This window comes from Sycon ciliatum, chromosome 4 (assembly GCF_964019385.1).
Source record: "Sycon ciliatum chromosome 4, ocSycCili1.1, whole genome shotgun sequence".
Lineage (NCBI taxonomy): Eukaryota > Metazoa > Porifera > Calcarea > Leucosolenida > Sycettidae > Sycon > Sycon ciliatum.
Genome location: NC_088646.1, coordinates 41,145,295 through 41,164,259, shown reverse-complemented (window position 1 = coordinate 41,164,259; position 18,965 = coordinate 41,145,295). Strand labels below are relative to the sequence as shown.

General features: G+C 46.9%; 2 protein-coding genes across 2 annotated transcripts; one reads left to right on the top strand and one right to left on the bottom strand.

Moving 5' to 3' along the window:
* The first annotated feature begins 1,610 nt into the window (after positions 1-1,610).
* Positions 1,611-8,343, top strand: LOC135816209 (uncharacterized). The gene is made up of 2 exons (XM_065329609.1): positions 1,611-2,367; positions 5,088-8,343. The coding sequence occupies exons 1-2, from the start codon at positions 1,720-1,722 to the stop codon at positions 7,188-7,190; spliced, it is 2,751 nt and encodes a 916-aa protein (XP_065185681.1). The 5' UTR covers positions 1,611-1,719; the 3' UTR covers positions 7,191-8,343.
* A 135-nt stretch (positions 8,344-8,478) lies between these two features.
* Positions 8,479-18,965, bottom strand: LOC135816210 (synaptogyrin-1-like). The gene is made up of 4 exons (XM_065329610.1): positions 18,575-18,965; positions 14,797-15,027; positions 10,845-10,991; positions 8,479-9,254 (listed from the first exon to the last, which is right to left on the bottom strand). The coding sequence occupies exons 1-4, from the start codon at positions 18,740-18,742 to the stop codon at positions 9,156-9,158; spliced, it is 645 nt and encodes a 214-aa protein (XP_065185682.1). The 5' UTR covers positions 18,743-18,965; the 3' UTR covers positions 8,479-9,155.

The window sequence follows — 18,965 nt, the reverse complement described above, 5'->3', positions numbered from 1 at the left end:
ACAATGATCGTTATCAACGGTTACGTGATTACTATGAAGTACATGTATGATGTTTAGGGCGCGTTCGAATTGTCACTCTTTGACTTTTTTTATTTTGAGGAGTTCCGTTTTTCTGAAGAGCTAGAGCAGTAGAGGTAGCCTTATTGGCCTCTTCAGAAAAGCGAAACTCCTCGAAACTCCCCAACCTCATCCGATGGGAGAGGTGGAATAGTTCCGAAGAGTTTGGAATAGCTACGTCAAGTAGTACGTGGAGATGGTCGATCTGATCGGACGTCATCATCGCCATGACAATTCCACTGAAAAACTATAATATTATTAAAAAGTAAAATGATAGAAACCGTTCTAATGGGACACTTCAACTAATCTCTTTTTTAAACATTTGTTTGAGCAGTTGATGAAGACATTACTACAAAGTACAATCATGTACTCACCAAGCAGAAGTCCACACAACTACATCCATCGCCAGCGGCGCTAACAACCCCGCAGCCCAAATCGTTCTGACGTAACCCGTCGTTGTAGAGTCTGCACTCTGCAAACACACTACACGTACTCAGGATGTAGATCTACAGACTTTCAGTCAGTCCGCCCAGTGCCGCAATGCCATACTGCCCATAGCTACAAAAATCAACGGAATCATGTACTGCAGTGTAGAGGCGACGGTTTCAAATAGGAAATAGGTTGCAAACCGGAACGGACTCAATATTCACTTTCTCTCTTGGTATTTTGATTAGAAAACATATGTCACAGTGAGACTACGATGTGTTATACTCCGAGCCAAAATTTCATGGCTCTGCGATGACCAGAAGCGCCATATCAAGCAGGTGAGTTTTTGACGTGTTGCTTCGCACTGCGACTTGAGTTTTACGACTTTCGAAAAATCAACTTCTTGTCGCAGGTAAACAGCGGCTCGCCTCTCGACAATAAAGCACCGCATACCAATCAAAACTAATGGAAGCACACACAAGGCTTATTGTTACTCTGTACTGGCCGTCGTGGAGCGATAGCAATTACCTAATTTCAGACCCAGAGTGAATTTGACGGGCACTCTAAAACGTGTCCGGTTTGGAGCCACCTCTGATTTGAACTTTTTTGAAGCGAAAAATTGGGCAACTTGGAGGCAATGGGTCAACACAAAGGAGTGGCTCAGTTCGATTGACTCTGGCCCCAGAGCAAACTTCAACATGCCAGTTTCCTTCCACAAACATATTTCGAGTGAAAAATCAACGTTGATGATCGTTTTGGGTCTATACAAATTTGGCTGTCAAAACGTTCCGGTATCGAGCCGTCTCCTCTACCATGGTGTACGGCCCTGGCGGGATGGGTCTCGAGTCAGGACTCTAGCTCAGCTCAGGCCAGGCCAGGGTCGACCGGTCGTGACTCGTGATCATGGTGATCTCTATCTGTACGCACAGGTTACATAGATTGTATTCAAAAAAATTGTATCTTTGCTTTTTGCCAATGGCAATAATATGTGGGAATGACAAGTGACAGACTAGTGAGAAGCCACAAATGGGCTAGGCCTAGCCTAGCCCGGCCATGCATTCGTAGGTCTGCATGCGCTCATGACGTGAGCGCAACAGAGCGAAACGTCAAAAGAAAAAAAGTCGATGCTTCTTTGCAGCGATCTTTACTTTGCGTGCATGTAATTTGTTGTCGTCGTCGTTGTCGAGTGTTGTGGCGCTGTGTGTATTTTGTTTATGAGTCAGGTCTACTGGTAATATGGCAGATGGGGACGAAGAAGATGTCTTGAAAATTGGCCAATGTGCTGGCCAGAGCGAGTATGGAGCCGTGTATCGTGGATGTGTCGGAGATGCCTCTGTACTTGTCGTGTCTCTTGATTCAATGCTAAAGTCATCATGCAGGGTGGATCCGCTAAGTGAGGAAGGACGTCGATTCTCAGACCACTTGAGCGACTCGTTCGGTACGGCGTGCGACTCAGGCCTGGACGCTGAGTTCGTACTGTTCCCTGTTGGCGTGCAGTGGCCGGGCGATGGTGGGAATGATGAAGATGCCACTCCGAGTGTGTTGACAGAAGGTACTTTTCACAATGAATGTCTTTTCAGCCAGTTTCAGTCGCAAGAAGCTGGCACGGCTAGTGGCAGCAGAAATCAGAGCTCTGCGACGCGGCAGCAACAGCGACAGCATCAGAACGGCCATAGCTCGTGCAACGGCGACAGTGTTGGAGACGTTCATTCGCATCCTCACTCTCAGGTACGCACGCCTTACCCGACACTGGACGTGTGTGACCTGATTGACATCGCGTGTGATTTGGCCACTGCGGTGGTGGATATCCACAGACACGATCAAGTGCATGGAAACATTCGCTCCAGTTTGCTAACTCTGAGACGTGCCGACAAGCATATCAAGGTAAGTCTACTGCGGACTGTGCGTGCATTGTTATACTGGTGCCTGCCAGTAATGGTGTCATCGTTCATTGTGTATCAATGTGACGAGGTATTTTCAGGAACAAATGCCGGCTTGTGAACAACATCAGTTTTCTGCTCCATCACCACTGATCACCCATCTTGTATCCTTGGCTTGGGGTTGTGTACGCTGTATGGTACCTGTCCCAGCCATTTTATTATAATATGCCATGTACATGGACTTGCACAACATGATATTATCGAGCAGTAAACATACTAAACGATATGCACAATCCCGGACAAATGGATCAGGGTTTATGTTCTTCTCTGTCAAACTCCTATACCCTTAACTAGGCTGTCAACGTGTGTACAGTACACAACCGTTGCAGTGTACAAGGACTCGGATCAGCTGACTAGCTTGCCCTGGATTCTCTGATCTAATTACTGAGCACTAACACTGGGCTAAAGTGGCGGTGTGTTTCAACAATAAATTTAATATAAAATCATCCCAGGCCTAGTGGTGCCCCAGGTATTGATGTGGTTACTGGATACTTGAATGCTGGTGTCATAGAACATGTGACAACCCCCGAATAGTGCTGAGTTATTATTTTATTAGCATGTCCACAGTGTCCGTGCTCTTAGATGATAATAAATTATTAATAATTATGATTGGTGTCAAGTGGCAATGCAGTGTCTTGATTATGCATACACTGTAGCCTGGCAGAGCAAACTGAGCCGCCGGGATTAATACATTTTTTAGTTTTGACCAATACATGTACCAAGTCAGAAATGCGATGTGTTTGCGATGTAAATGAAACTTCAAAAAAATAATTACAGGATACAAAAAATTTAAGCCCATTCAGAGACCTGAGCAAATCCCACAGTTTGTAAAATGTTCTATTTGCGGTAGTAGTACTACTGAAGTACATTGTAGTGATTGGGTACACAATCAATATTCTACTATTTACGACAATCAGTTTGATGTGCTCCATCCTTTCCAAAGGATGTTAAATGTATGCAGCCAATATAGATGGAATTTCGGGAAGCTTGATTGAAAGTTTTGAAACTGTATCAGTCGAGTGCCAGAACAAGATGCCACCATGTGCGTACAGGCATTGACCAGTGCACTTGTCATGTGGGCACGTGTAGTGCCACCAGTTAGCAGATATGCCGCGTAGCTCGTGTATAGTCAGCGTTGTCTGATCACCAAACCAGCACTTGAAATAGCTGGCGTAGGCACTATGTACCGTATTTCCCCGATTACAAGTCGCACTTAGTAGTAGTAATAGTAGAATTTATTATTTTATTAGGGAACTCCCAACAGGCGTTGCCTTTTTACTGGGAACCCTAGGAATGACTTGGTGCTTGTGACAAATGCAGAAAGGGGCTTAGCTTGACGACATCCAGGTGGAAGCATGTTCCATCTGTCTGCTGCCAAAAATGAAATAGCATTCAGGCCATAACGAGACGTAGCTCTGGGTAGGTTCACTTGATTATAACTTGCAACCCATTTTCAGGTCTGAGCCACACTGTTTCAATACATTCACAGAAGTAGGAATTCACACTCGAGTGTACGTCGCACCGCACTCCCTTCTTTGCTCTTGAAGTTTATTGTAAAAAGGGGCGACTTACATCCAGAGAAATACGATAGTCAAAATGGGCAAAATGACGGCCAGCGGTCCATGGGCACCACATCACAGATATGCGAGCTGTGCCCCTGGTCAGTGCACGGCATTTCACAGTTCAGTGGTCTGGATGGCCTGCATGACACCGCCGGTGCGGTCTTTTCGAAATGATACAGTGGAATGCCAAGCACGAGGAAAGGCTTAGCGATCAGGCCCTGGGCTGGTGCGTCTATCCGGACCCTATTCGCGGTTTCAGTTACTTGAGCCCTATTCATGGTTTCAGTTACTTGAGGTACATGGATTTAGTAGGGGAAGAAAATGAATCCTGGTTCACAGCATGCCGCTACTCACACATGTTTACATCTGCTGGATGGATGAAGTGTGCATCAGATGGTTTCAGGTGTGACCTATCGCAGCCTTAGCTGTGTAGTGAGAAACTTTTTCAAGAGATTAAATTTCGCTATTGTCGCGCCCATCGCACATCCGCGAATATAAATCGCCGCAAACTGCTCTTGACATTGATTTAGACAGTACAAGATCCAACTGAAGAGATAAATCGCCAAAGTTCCTCATCGCGAACCAGTCCAATTTCAGGAAAACGCAAAATTTGCGCGCCACGAAAGTATCGCTTTACAGTAGCTGTTGGCTATCGCTGTGTCTCACTGTCTCAGTGTCTGGTCTTGACATCTGACCAGTCAGTTTAAGTCCATTCATCCAAAAATGGTCGCCCTGGCTTTTGAAAGCCGGTTTTTGGCCGAAAAGCTTCTGATGTACTTTGCCTTGGGATAGCTGTGTTGTGGTTTTTTTAAATGGCTGAATTCCCTGCTCTTGGACATTTCCGGCCTCGAATGTGGCAGGGAAGGATTGCACGGGGCACTCGCTGCAGAATGTGCTGGTTTCTCTCTCTCTCTCTCTCTCTCTCTCTCTCTCTCTCTCTCTCTCTCTCTCTCTCTCATACTGATCTGGAACTATGCAGGAGGCACCAATAAGTTAGGGTGCCACTGCCAGACAGAGACCAGCTTCTTCCAGGTCTTGACCATAAATGAGTGTTGCCGGGTTATTAAATTTATTGTTTTCTCTTCTCGTTGTTATGGTGTAGGCGCGGCTTCTGTACTGCTGTGTGGCTGATGCGGTACGCTCCACGTTACAGGAGTTCGAACCGGAATATCTCCTGAAGGCGCCGACATCGGCACCTGAACGTGTCAACGGTCCGCTACGACAACTCCAACCGTCGGAGGATGTGTACTGTTTTGGCGCTACGATGCTGGAGTTGTGCTTAGGCCGTCCACTGGGTAGCGTTGCCAGTGACGTACGTAAGCTGTCCGATCTACATCCTCTCTATGAAGTCGTACTGATGTGCACCAGTTCCCAGCCACAGCTCAGACCCAGCATGGCCACCGTACTGGAGAGATGTGTTGAACAACGACAGACCAGCTCCTATATTCATGCCTGGTCGCGAACAGCCGGCGAATATGTACAGAAAATGGAGGATGACGTCCATCTGTTGGAGATCGAACGAGAAAGCCATGCTGCCCAGCTGAAGCGCTGCAATCGCAGAATTGAAGAGCTGACGGAGCAAGAAGAGGAGCTGAATCAACGTTTGAAGTTGTTGCAAGATGAGTTCTCTCAAGTCACTGCTGAACACAAGCAGGTCATTAGTCTGGTGGAGGGATTGCAAGCCAACAAGACCACCACTACCACTACCAACAGCAGCAGCAGCTCGTGCAATGGTGAGTCCCATACTGCTGACATGTATGACCATGACATCATCCTGACATCAGCTGACATCATGGCATCAGCTGAGATCGTGGCATCAGCTGACATCATGACGTCATCTGACATCATCACAACTGCTGACATCCTGGCAACGTCTGACATCGTCACAACGGCTGACATCACGATATCGGCTGAGATTGCAACCACCATTGAGCCCTGCAGTATAGAAGCACAGGATGAATTCACATCAGCATGGCCAATGAATTCTGGTGACACATCATCTGGTGTTTCGGAGTGCATGGTGAGCGACTGTAGTTCCACTCCCAGTGATGACTTCAATTCACCACCCCCAGTCATGTCTGCTCCAGAGATCTCACCCCCACTCACCATCAGAACACACACACCCATCCGTCCTGTGATCAGCCTCCCTGTAACCAGTCGTTACACATGTAATGGCATTGCCGCCGACAGCAAGGACACCACAGCACCAGCAGCAGCAGCGCAGAGTCCACAGTGGATGCAGGACAGCATGCAGCTGGAAGGCAACACAAAGTACAATTCCCTGAAGCGACGCAAGCGAAGCTGTGGATCAACCGAGTCTAGCCGATCATCCATGTCACAAAGTCCCACCTCGTCTGTGTCCAGTACCACAGTCTTCATAACTGAAGCAACACCACCAACTGCCAAGAAAATGCTACAAGCAACAGATACCCAAGCAACAGAGACACGACAGTCTGAACAACATCGAGAGCAAGATCCTGAACAACCTGTGCAAGCATCTGCAGCAGATATTGCAGCAGGTGCAGCAGTTGACACTCCGGTAGACACAGCGTCCAGCCTAGCTACGGGCGTAGCCGCAGCAGCAGCCACAACGCCTGCGGACCAGGCTGGTGGTCGGAACACCTCGCTGCGCAGGTCTGTGAGTCAAAAGCTGCCAAAGACAGCCACGGAGAGATACAGTGCTCGGCGCAACTCCGTGTCACCCACACCATCGCCGATACTAGTAACTCGGCGTGGCAGTATCGACGGCCAATCACCACCAACTGGACGTGTGCAGAAAATGGCCGAGCTATTCCGAAGCCGCGCTCAGTCTATAACCCCACAGATATCACATTCTACCAATCAACTGGCATCGGCCAATGGCGGTGCGTGTTCTCTGTCTACAGCAGGCCTTGCAAAGATGGACGGCCTGCGTCATCGTTCTCGCTCCTACTCCGTCTTACTCCACCAGCCGGCAATGCAGCACACTACCGATCTGTCTGCATCCGATGGCTCAAGAAAAATACCTGTGGGTCGTGCAAGGAGCATTGGCGAAGTGACTAGTCAAGATCCAAGGTATGCAGAGTGGACGACAGCCGGACCGAATGGCAATGCTCCACCAGCTCCAGGCACCAAGAAGCGTATAGCATCGGTGTCGGAGCGTGTCGGGGCAGCCAGGCAGAAAGGCATTGCTGACGATACATGGTGGATGATTAGAAAGCAGTGAGACACCGTTACCATAGTTACCTGGCGTTACTGATGATAAGTGGTGGATGCTTAGAAAGCAATGAGTGTCTCAGTCTACGGTTGCTATAGTTACCTTCTTTCACGACCTTCTAAACAGCAGACTGTGTGATGCACTTGAGATGAAGTATATGTGTGTGAAGTATGTGTGTGAAGTATGTGTGTGAAGTATGTGCGTGTGCCGGCATGTGTAGCGTGATGTGTGTGTGTGTGTGTATGTGTGTGTACCGGTATGTGTATGTATGTGTGTGTGTGTGTGTGTGTGTGTGTGTGTGTGTGTGTGTGTGTATGAAGTATGCGTATCCTTGGCATTCCTTGCACACGTACCCGTGCATGTGTATCACTATACTAGTCCCTATTGTACGCGTGTATATAATCATGTGAAGTAAAGTACACTACTAAAGTACAATGTGTTAGTCCTTGCCTGTATCAGCATGCTCTACTGCTAGCTGTGCGGCACATTCCGCTTACACTTCTATTCTCATCGGCTGTGCTGTGTATTCTCCGTGTCACTAATTGAACAGTGCCAAGCACAGGGCTGTGCTGTGTATTCTCCGTGTCACTAATTGAACACTGCCAAGCACAGGGCTGCATGTCACTGTACTCTCGTCAGCACACTGCCATACTGTGCACTGCGCTAGTGTGTATGTATGTTGCCATGGGGATGCAAAACCTCTCTTTTACCTTTACTTGATTTTATCAGAATGAACGGATTCGTCCTTTTTTTTTCTTCCAGAAACAGAAATCATTCAAATCTGCTATGAGTGTTTGACCGCTAGCTTCCCAACTGAGAGAATCATTTCTTCTCTACATGGAATATTAATATTATGTTCTTCTTGTGTATGCTGTGTGCCCTTCTGCTTCGGTAGTTAATTGACGTACACGCTGTGCAAAATTATTAAATTTTCATTTTATTGGCTGCCCCCCCCCCCCCTCCCCTCCCCCTTGCTACCCTGCTGTCTCCTGAATGCTCTATTAATTTCGTGTCCTATTATAACTATTGTGTGTGGGCCATAGCCGAGATAACTATTGTGTGTGGGCCATAGCTGAGATAACTATTGTGTGTGGGCCATAGCCGAGACCGTCTGAAACACTACATGTATCATGGTAAATAAACGCTGCGCTCATTCTGTGAAGTCTGTGGGTGTGTCACTTGGTGATTTGCGGCTAGCGAGTACTGGCTTAGGTACGAAACATGAAATTGCGGATTCAATTTCCAGTATGTGTGTGAACATCACAGCTACATGTGAACAAACGACGGGGCAGTGAGATCAACGGAACGAATTTGAATAATATTCCACAAAGGCTGAATCAACTAGATGCAAAGGTAGTGAAGGACCAAGGGAGACAAGAAAACATGATATCGGGAAGAAAGTGATGACTAGCTAACAAAGGCTTGCATGTACTGTCGTTCCCACTCTTGAAAGCGCATGTACAAGATTAGGTAGCAGATTGCAACGGGGTTTCCTTGCCGCAAGTTGCCAGCTCGCAGATGAAATGCAGCACCAAGACGCAGGGACCGGCCCATGCCATGGTCATATGCTGTGATGTAGATGTACACGTGTTGGATGAAAGGTGCGGCATGTTGCAATATTGTATCATCAAACTGAGGCTAGATCATGAACAGTGTGCAGCACAGTAGGTAAGTATTGGTCATTGACGAGATCAAGAGAAACAAAATCATATGATACACAACTGCATGTAGGAGCAGTGTGTCTAAGCCAGAAAACAGGAGACAAAAAACCCAAAGAGCTTCAGTAATAGAACTCGGATGTTGAGTCAATAGTAATGGCTTCAGTAATGCTTGACAAGATGGAGGAAAAATATCCACAGTGACAGACCACCATTGTATGTCTAGCTGGAACCCATATTAACGTTTTTAGGTGTCTGTGTGGGTGGAGTATACAAGCGGGTACGACAGGAAGCTACCTGGTGATGCTATTAGTATTTACACCGGAGCGCTGGGGTTGCTTGTGGTGCCAGATCCGCTGCTAGCTTCGTCAGGGAGCATTCTATAGTTCATGAAGGGGATATAGGACAACAAACTCTGAACAAACGAGAAGAAAAAGACAGATACATACACAGGTATACAATCATACACAGGTATACCTACACAGGCGTACACGCACAGCCGGTATACAAACACAGGTATACGTGCACACGTGACAGGTATACATTACATACACAGGCAAAGATACGCGCATGCATCCACACACAACAACAAACATCCATGGAGACAGACAGACACAAAAAAATGAGAAATGGAAGCCCAATGAACATGGCATGTCAAAGGGTTATATTCCAACAGCTTGGCTCGTGGTTTGTGCTAGTGTTGCTTCGTGATTGCCCCACAATACTCAGTCAATAGACATTGCCCAACAATAGACACTGATCAACAATAGACACTGATCATCCTGCTGGTGACAGTCATTTTCTTCTTCTGACTTTTCCCGCTTGCGTCTTTCCCTCAAACCAGTGAAGATCATCCGATACGATAATGTATAAGTAGGGGTGAAACGATTCTAACGAATACTCGAAATATAAATCGTTACAAGCTAACGAATCGATTATTCGAAAAGTTTCGATTACTCGATTATGCATACACTATACATGATTATACATGTATGACTGCAGATCGAACAATGTGCGAGAAAAAATTCTCTTCTCCACAGGCTCAGGCTGCGTTTACATGGAGACGAAATGAAACGAAACAAAACGGAACGAAAACGGGCTGGCCTCGAATCGTTTTCAAACCGTTGACACGAGAACGGCAGATCGTTTTGAACCGTTTACACGAAAACGGAAAACGGGCGAACAGACTGGAGTTAGCACTTGCTGGCTTGCTGCAAGGGCGGGAAGTGACACGTTAGTTGGAGTTGGTACGTGCTGGTGGTCGCAAGGCCCAGGGTTGGGTATTTCCCGCGAAATATAGTCCCGCGCGAAATGGTTTCCATGACCGCGCTCCGAATCTTTTTCACTGTTTTCACCGTTTACACGAGAACGAAAACGTTTTGAAAACGTTTCAAAACACTTTGAAGTGCGTTTCCATTTCGTTCCGTTTAGGTATCGTTTTCGGGCGTTGTCGTGTAAACAATCATAGTACTAGTAAACGCAGCGATTTCGTTCCGTTTAGGTCGTACTTCGTTGTCGTGTACTTGAAAAAGTAAATGCAAATCGTTGTCGTGTAAACGCAGCCTCAATTTTAAATTATATTTTTTTGCATTTTCAGCTTCTAATAACGTTACTGCTTTTATCTGTGGAAGAAATAATCGAAAGATGACCGAGAACCGATCGATACAGGTTTAGGTATTCGGTAGTCACAAAGTGTATTCATTTCACCCCTATGACTGTATAAGCATTATGAGCAGACAAGACCAAGAGACTCGACCCTGCGCCTTCATCATGTGAGAACTAGGGACCGGCGTATTCTGCTCGAAAAGGTGGCAGATTCTGCTCGAAAAGCAGTGAAATTGGCAGAACCATACAAACCTTATGACGGGCAATTCCTCGAATTCTGCTCCATTTTTTTATCCACATACCAAACATGCATGAAACTTACCAGAAAAAGTACTGAATTCTGCCAATTTTTCTGCCGGCAGAATCCGCCGGACCCTAATGAGAACGTTATCCAACTTACCCAAATGGTTGTCGCAAAGAAAGAGAATGTCACGGCAGCATTGGCAGCATCTCTCTTGTTGGCACGGCTGGCTACGCTTCGATCAGAGTTTGCCAAGACAAACGCGCAGATTAAGAATAACAGGGTCATGACACCAGATGCTATTGCCTGGGAAAGCATACAGAAAACCCAAAGAGTACAATTTTGGGAGCAAGGAAATTACATCCAACAGTGTAAATGGGAGAGGAGAGAAGCAAGGGGTGTCCGAGGTTACCAATTGGGTCATTTCCAGTCAAAACGAAATGTTTTGGTTTAGGTGTGAGTGTGTGTGTGGATTTCAGGCGTTTCGTCTTGAAAATAATTATTGAATAAGTAAAGACAGTGCTTGTAAAGTAACTTATCATGTTCGTTCCCAAAGGGAACTCTCGACGGCCGCTAAAACCCGGTATCCCGTAGCGGCAGACGCAGCACCTAACGGTGGAGGCAAGGGGATACGTCTCACAGCCACTGGCATAAGTGCCGAGAAACCCCATCCGCTGGCAGCCGCATCCATGTAGATCTACCCCTTGTGCCTGGCACAAGTTCCCAGTTGGCTGTGGGTAGCAGCACGGCTGAAAAAAACCGCTCCCAGGCAGGATTTGGACCAGGTGCCTCTCATTTTTCAATCATGGTCTTTGACCAACCCACTGTGCCTGCCTAATTATTGAATGCGGGTGGAGAATTGCCAGGTGTTGCTGTATTTGGTTGAAATTTGTTTTACTACTACATGTACATGTACACTATACACTATACACTATACACTGTACACTGTACCTGCAAAAGGGATGGGTGGGGTACAGGTCGTCCCTCGTTAATACATAATCTCTGGGACTTGACAAATGTTATGTATTAACGGGGTTTATGTACTAAACTACAGTGTACATAACTTGCTTGTATACCAGATTTTTTCACTTTTTTCAACTTTTCTGAGTATTTCTTGCTGCCATGACTAGGGAGCGAGATTTTCTTGATTCCCTCGATATAACATAAAAATTATGTTATAACGGTCACAGTCAGCGAAGATTCTACAGTTGACATGATACATGCCCAGCGGCGCCTGTAGTCACTCGAAAAAACAACAGAGCTTTGTCGGTTTTTGATGTGCGCTCTGATTTCTGAGCTAATTGCGTCCACAAGTAGAAACTAGAACACGATGTGCCTCCACTGGAAGGCCAAAAGACCAACAAATTATGTACTATTGAGGTAGGTGGCATGCGGGTACGGAGAAATGCTATGTACTAACGGGGTTTATGTACTAACGAATTATGTACTAACCGACAAAATTTGTATGGAAGTGACCACGTTTCGTCCGGGACTTGAGATTTCTTATGTACTAATGGGATTTATGTACTAACCGGACTCGTATTAACGGGGGACGACCTGTACTAGGGGCTGAAAAATACTAAAACATTTTGTTTTGAAGAAAGCAATCAGTAACCCCAGATGGCCTAAGTGAGGAAGTAGAAAGTTTGCAATTTTCGTGGTCATATCTTCGATAGATCACTCAGCACAGTGGTCAACAATACAGCTGCTGCTGCTATTGCAAGTCTAGAGAGTATAGTGGGATGGTCTAAGACCATGATTGAGAAACAGAGGGTACCAGGGTCAAGTCTTGCTTGGAAGCGGAAGGATTTTTCTTTGGGAACTCGTGGCCTGGCACCCGGCGAGGGAAGCATGGATGGAGTGAATGGGATATTCGGTCTTTGACCACTTTGGTGGTGGGTCTGATCTCCTCACCTCCCACCGTTTTAGGAGCTGCATCTGCGCCTTGATCCTTGAAGGGTAATGGCGTTCCTACGGATGCAGAAACTGTGACTCAGCCTCTACCCGAGTCTGACACAAACCGTGAAAAAAAGTGTAGAGAAATCTTCCAGTCCCCCCCCCCTTCCCCCCCTTCCCCCCCTCCCCCCCCTTCCCCCCCCCCTTCCCCAGGGGCGTACATAGGGCGGTTCCCGGGATGCCCGGGAACCAGTAAAATAATTTCGATGTGGGTACGGAGAATGTTTTTGATCAAGGCCCAGCGTGCAGTGCATGCATGCCTAGGCGCCTGGAGTCCGCCTGACAGTCCGACGACGGTGACATGGTGACTAGGCAAGGGGTAAAAGTGCTGCTGAGGCATTTTTTTTGTGACACAGCGTAGATCTACTGATCTTACTGGGTGCAACAAAGTCTCTACATACGAGTTACATCGATTCAGGGCCTCGATCTCAGAGTCATTTCCTTTGCAGTTTGTTTCGATAAAGTTGGTTACGTTTTTGACGATGCTTTCGCTTTGTGGAAAAGAAATATGAAGAGTCGACATCCAGAGGGCCAGCGCTCTGTTCAGAGCTATTTCGAGCAGGAGGCAAAGCGTGTAGCCAGTGACGAAGGTCAAGCGATAGATGAGATTGCGGACGCACCTGACTTTCAAGTGGAGTCTGCAACGAGCAGCACAGAGGACGGAATCGTCGTCGAAGCTGTAGAGCGACCGTTGTTGGAAGCTGCTGGATCATCCAAGACTTACTTCAGTGACATTGGAGTGCGTTGGAAAGGATATTCTGAAAGTGTACTTCCACGGTGGAATCCCTGATTCCTCCGAAATTTGCCTGACATGAAAAAGATTTCCGTCATTGACAATCATTGTGCGCCACTAGCTGCACTGAAGGCGAAGGATTTCGTTTCCTGTGCGTGTCCAGACGGGTGGCAAACAGCGCCGCTTTCAACTATCCTGGTTGGAGGAGTTTCCCTGTGTAGTCGTTTGACCGGCGTGCCATGGTGGCATCTGCTTGCCCTGTGTAATGTTTGCTCCAGGTGATTCGAAGTTTGGGCAGCTTTACCGCAGTCCTTCCGAGAATATAACCCGACTCAAGACTGAGCGTGTGGATGTGCTTCAGCGACTCGTTTCACGGCATAACATGAAGTCGTCCTGCTGAACAAAACATCCATAAAAATGCCTTGGCAAAGTTCAGTCTTTTAAATCAAATATGCCTAGCAGTGACATTATCCAGCAGTTTATGCAGAAACTCCGTCGGATACGTATAAGAGCACTAGCCGTGTGGAATTATGTTGGTTGATCAGTTGGCATGGGAACCACTCCTGGAGGCGAGCGGTGTACGCCCCTGTTCCCCCCCCCTTCCCCCCCCCTTCCCCCCCCCTTCCCCCCCCCCTTCCCCCCCTTCCCCCCGCTGTAGGATTCATTCCAAAACCATCAGCATTGAAGACAGCCCTCGACCTTCTCGACTTGACAGAGATTTACAATTCTGCATTGGTTAGCTAATGGCGTATACATCCCTTCTTCGCATATAACCTAGCCTCTTCTTCGTCATTTTTGTCTCTCTCCCGTGAGTTTACACCCCCCCCCCCCTTGGCAGAACGCCCTCCCCCCCCCTCCCATCACCCCGCCTGCCTACATGTACATGTATATGAAGAAATCTCTTCTTAAAATATTGTAGCAATGCTCAGCCACTGCAAGATAATCGCAAACAGCAGCTTTGCATTTTGATCCACAGAATTCGCCTAGGTAAAATTCCCATTCATCTCTCCGTATTCAATTGGTTTTCTCTGTCCCGGTCCACTCGTAATAGTCTCACTTCCTCGTGCTAATTCAGCCGCATTTACCAACTCTCCTTGGTTTTTGTCCTCCAGCTTTTGGCTGCAACTTCCTTCTGCATGTTAAGATATCAAAATGTCTTTCCAGCTTTAAAAATGCACTCCGATCGCATAATGTAGTATGATAGTATGATAGGATCTCCTTGCTGGATTCTCGTCACTCCTTCTTTCTTCTCTTTTTCTTTATTCCTTTCTTTTCTTTTCTTGCCGTGGTTGGCTATCACCCCTCTCGCTCGCACTTTGCGTGCCAATTGGTCATGGACCACGAGTTGAGTGCAATAAATAAAATAAAGAAAGAACACCGGCTAGTGGAATGTTACAGCCAGAAACCATCGAAACTGCTCACCTCGGCCAGAAACTGTGGAGCTGTACCCAAAAACTCATGCGTCACAATCGGCTTGAAGCGCAGGAAATACAGCGCTCCCAGCACAATGCACAAGATAATGGAGAGGCTTCCACAGAAAATGCCAAAGCCACAGTTGCTATTGCTGCCGCCGAAGTAACAGTATGCGCCTCCCTGTTCTTGCTGGACATGCAGCTCATCGCTGATAACTCCAACAACGATGATTGAGAAGAACTGCAAACACAAGCAATACAAGCAAAGCAACAACCACTTGTCAAGAGTTTGTTCCAGTCCCGACTTTTTCAGATGTACAACCACACCACCCTAATGCCGCAATGTGTTTAACTCGTATTTTCATTAGGAAAAAATGTCACTTCTTACATAATAATGATAAATGTAACCAGGCTCAGATGGTGAGCAAATTAAATTATTGTGAAAAGACTCGTACCATTTTGTCCTTCTTCTTTTCATAATCTTTATTTCAGGATTACCCAAAGTCTGACGCCTATCGGGGGGATCTCCTATTTGTGTCTATACAATGAACATTGGAGTTGGGAAAAAGAGAAAATGTGCAAAATGAGTTCGGGAACAGAGAGATGCTGTACAAAAGATACAGTGAAAGAACAAGCAGTGTACGTGTACATGTAAATCAATGATTGCACATCAAAGGAATACCAGTGCAGTCGAACTGATACTTTGCAATGTAAATACGTAAATGACGCTTGAATTCTGTTAGGGAATCTAAAGTTGTCAATCGGGGTGGGAGACAATTCCAATTACATGTACACCATCAGAACTGCCTTCTCACGGGGCTGTCTGCCCTTAGCTCTTACGCTGTGATGGATAGATGCTGCTGTATATACATGTACATGTACACTGTAGAAGTCCAACGTAATTGTTAGATTGACAGAATGACACAAGGCGGAGGACACTGTGTTTGGAAACAGTGACCTTACTACAACCTTCCGCGGTTGGCAGAGCCCCGGTCCCTGCGGACCATTTGAACCATAATTATGGGTATCGCACCCGGTTCTGACCCTCATTATGCAAGGGGTCAGGAGACTACTCCTGATGTCGTCTTGTTTTCTTCGCTCATTTCTTTAACTTGTATAAAGACTTCTTTTTCTTTTTCTTTTTCTTCCAACTTCTGCCCATGGCGCTGCCAACCGCGGAAGGTTGTAGTAAGGTCACTGTTTCCGAACACAGTGTCCTCCGCCTTGTTTCATGCTGTCAATCTAACAATTGCGTGAACTATAACAAGGTTTATCAGGCTAATACTGGTTTTTAACCCGTGTTAGGTTATAAGTCCAACGTGTGTAGCAGATACATTTAATGAGGCGGCCAGAAGCCAGCTTGTTTGCACTGACATAGTACAGTCATGTACATGTCCCTACAGCTTGTTTGCACTGACATACACGTACATACAGTACAGTATGTACCTACACGTACCTACACTGCTACAGTACAGTACAGTATCAGCCCTTGGTGGATAATGCTGGCAGAAAACGATAATATTATAATTTGTTACTTTTCTGGTATACTTCATGCAGTCATGGATAAAGATGAGGTGCAGAATTCGAGCCTGCCATACCAGTGCTAGTATATAACGCCGGCACATGGGGACTCACGGCAGCTGCCGAGGGTGGACTCGACGCATTCCACCGCGGCCAGCTCCGTTCACTGATCGGCTTTGTCTGGCCGCAGAAGATCGCAACAACGGCACTCTACGACAGGTGCAAGGCAGAGCCGATCAGCCGCATCATCACCAGAGCTCGGTGGAAGCTATTTGGCCATATCCTTCGACTTCCCAGTGATGCCCCCGCCGTCCTAACCATGGTCAGCTACTTTCGATGTGATGACCACAAGCGGGCCGCCCTCGCATCACCCTGCCGGTGAAGCTCGACGACGACCTCCACCGAGCTGCGTGCGGGCGATTGCAGAGCCTGGAAGATCTGGAGCGCCTATCAGACGTAGCTGCAGTTCGAAGCGAATGGAGGCAGCTACTGGATATGATCTGCAAGTAGAGGTTGCGGCGATGAAATCGCGCCGTCACCTTTTTCCCAGATCACGGAAATATCGCTCAATACACTTTAAACATTCTATACACAAAGGATTTACAGCTACGTTTGTGCTTGTTGTCTTTATGTCTCCTATATCAACTGCTTCTCTTACCATGTCCAGCATAAGCGAACGTGTGGACTGTGTTTGTGCATGGGTGTTACGGAATCACAGCCATTCCGTTCCCCGGGACGCAGGACACAAAGGACAAGATGAGTTTGGTTTACATAATTATTATTGACATTACGGAAATGGAGACAACACTCAAAGGGACGAACAAGAAGACTGACAAAAGGACTCTCGACTACAAAATCGCGCATGCTCATATCACACATGCACGCAACTAGACGAGACAGTTTGGGGAATGCCATCACACAGGAAAACAACACATCATTTTACAACACCTGCCCCCTTGATGACATTCCACAAAATAATAAACCGACACCACGTTCCACATGCACAACAGCAAAAGGAACCACAGCAAAACAGAAAAACCAACCAACAGCTTACATTGTAGCACAACAAAACTGGGCCACGACACAGGGCCAAACCAAGACACAAGAGCCAAAGCTCCAACAAAATAATAACAATATGCGCGCAGCAGCGCAAAATAAATCTACAACACAAATTAATGCAGAACAACAGAACGACGAGAAGAGCAACATACCGACAACCAAACTCAACAACACAGCAACCAACTGAACAGCGAGAGAAACACGATCAGACAACACAGCGAGCAAAACAACAACAAAGGACGACACACAGTCGGTGATGCCAGACTCATCCACTGGCCTCTGGCGAGCCACGGCCACACGCTCCATGCGGTACCTGCCGTCCCAGGCTCCAGTCCCCAGCTTCTGCCGGTCCACCACCTTCTCTGCCTCCTCTCCGCGTCTTCTTCCGCTTCCACCAGCTCCTCGTCTCTCCTCCATCCCCACGCTTACTCTCTAGTTGTACTATTACTTGTATTAGTTGTTGACGACGACGAACAGACTCATGACAAACTTACTCATCCTCTGCGTCCCGGGTTTCGGCACCACGTTGTTACGGAATCACAGCCATTCCGTTCCCCGGGACGCAGGACACAAAGGACAAGACTAGTTTGGTTTACATAATTATTATTGACATTACGGAAATGGAAACAACACTCAAAGGGACGAACAAGAAGACTGACAAAAGGACTCTCGACTACAAAATCGCGCATGCTCATATCACACATGCACGCAACTAGACGAGACAGTTTGGGGAATGCCATCACACAGGAAAACAACACATCATTTTACAACATGGGCGACTTGCACTTGCACTGTTGACGCTGCCGCGGGAATGCATATAATAATAATAATAATAATAATAATAATAATAATACGCTTTGTCTGGTTCTGCCAATTTCACTGCTTCTTGAGCAAAATCGGTCAGTTCTGCGAGCATTAGCCGTCAAGGCCTACTACACGGCATGTGTGGAGAATTCCTATGACAAGCACTAGGCTAGTGTAATGTTCGTACAATGAAAGCCTTCCAGGTGTGATCACGGGGCACAGGGTCCGTGTGAGCATGTTTGGGATGGATGTGCCCGACCCACCAGATCTACCAAGCCCACATGCACACACGGTCGCCATTAATGATAATCAAACACTCGAAATGACTTAGGGCAGATCTGAAGCAGCATACAGGAGCTACTAGCAAGTCCAATCGCTTGACAAACAGCAGCAACACAACTCACCAGCGCAAGACCGGTGCAAACAGCACCGATAAGCTTGAGTTTGTCAGCATCTATACGAAAAGGTCCGAGGCAGCAGGGTAGCGGCAGGCAGCAAAATGTCACCGTATATTCTCTTGTAGGCGGGGTTTCCTGATCGGTCGCGAGAGCTTCTTTCTCGATCTCGGCCATGCTTCCTAAAATTCCAAAACCCTGCAAAGTGCAAACGTCACCGCAATAATCTCAGGAAAAGCCGTGGGATTCTGGATGACTGGAGCCGTGGAGGGCGTTGAAAAGATCCAAAAGAAACCAACGAGCACTTGCAGCAGTTACCGCTGGACCTCACCAGCTTCCGACAACCGCGAACTGAGCGACAATACAAAGCGTGTCCTATTAAAACACAAAACGAAAATAA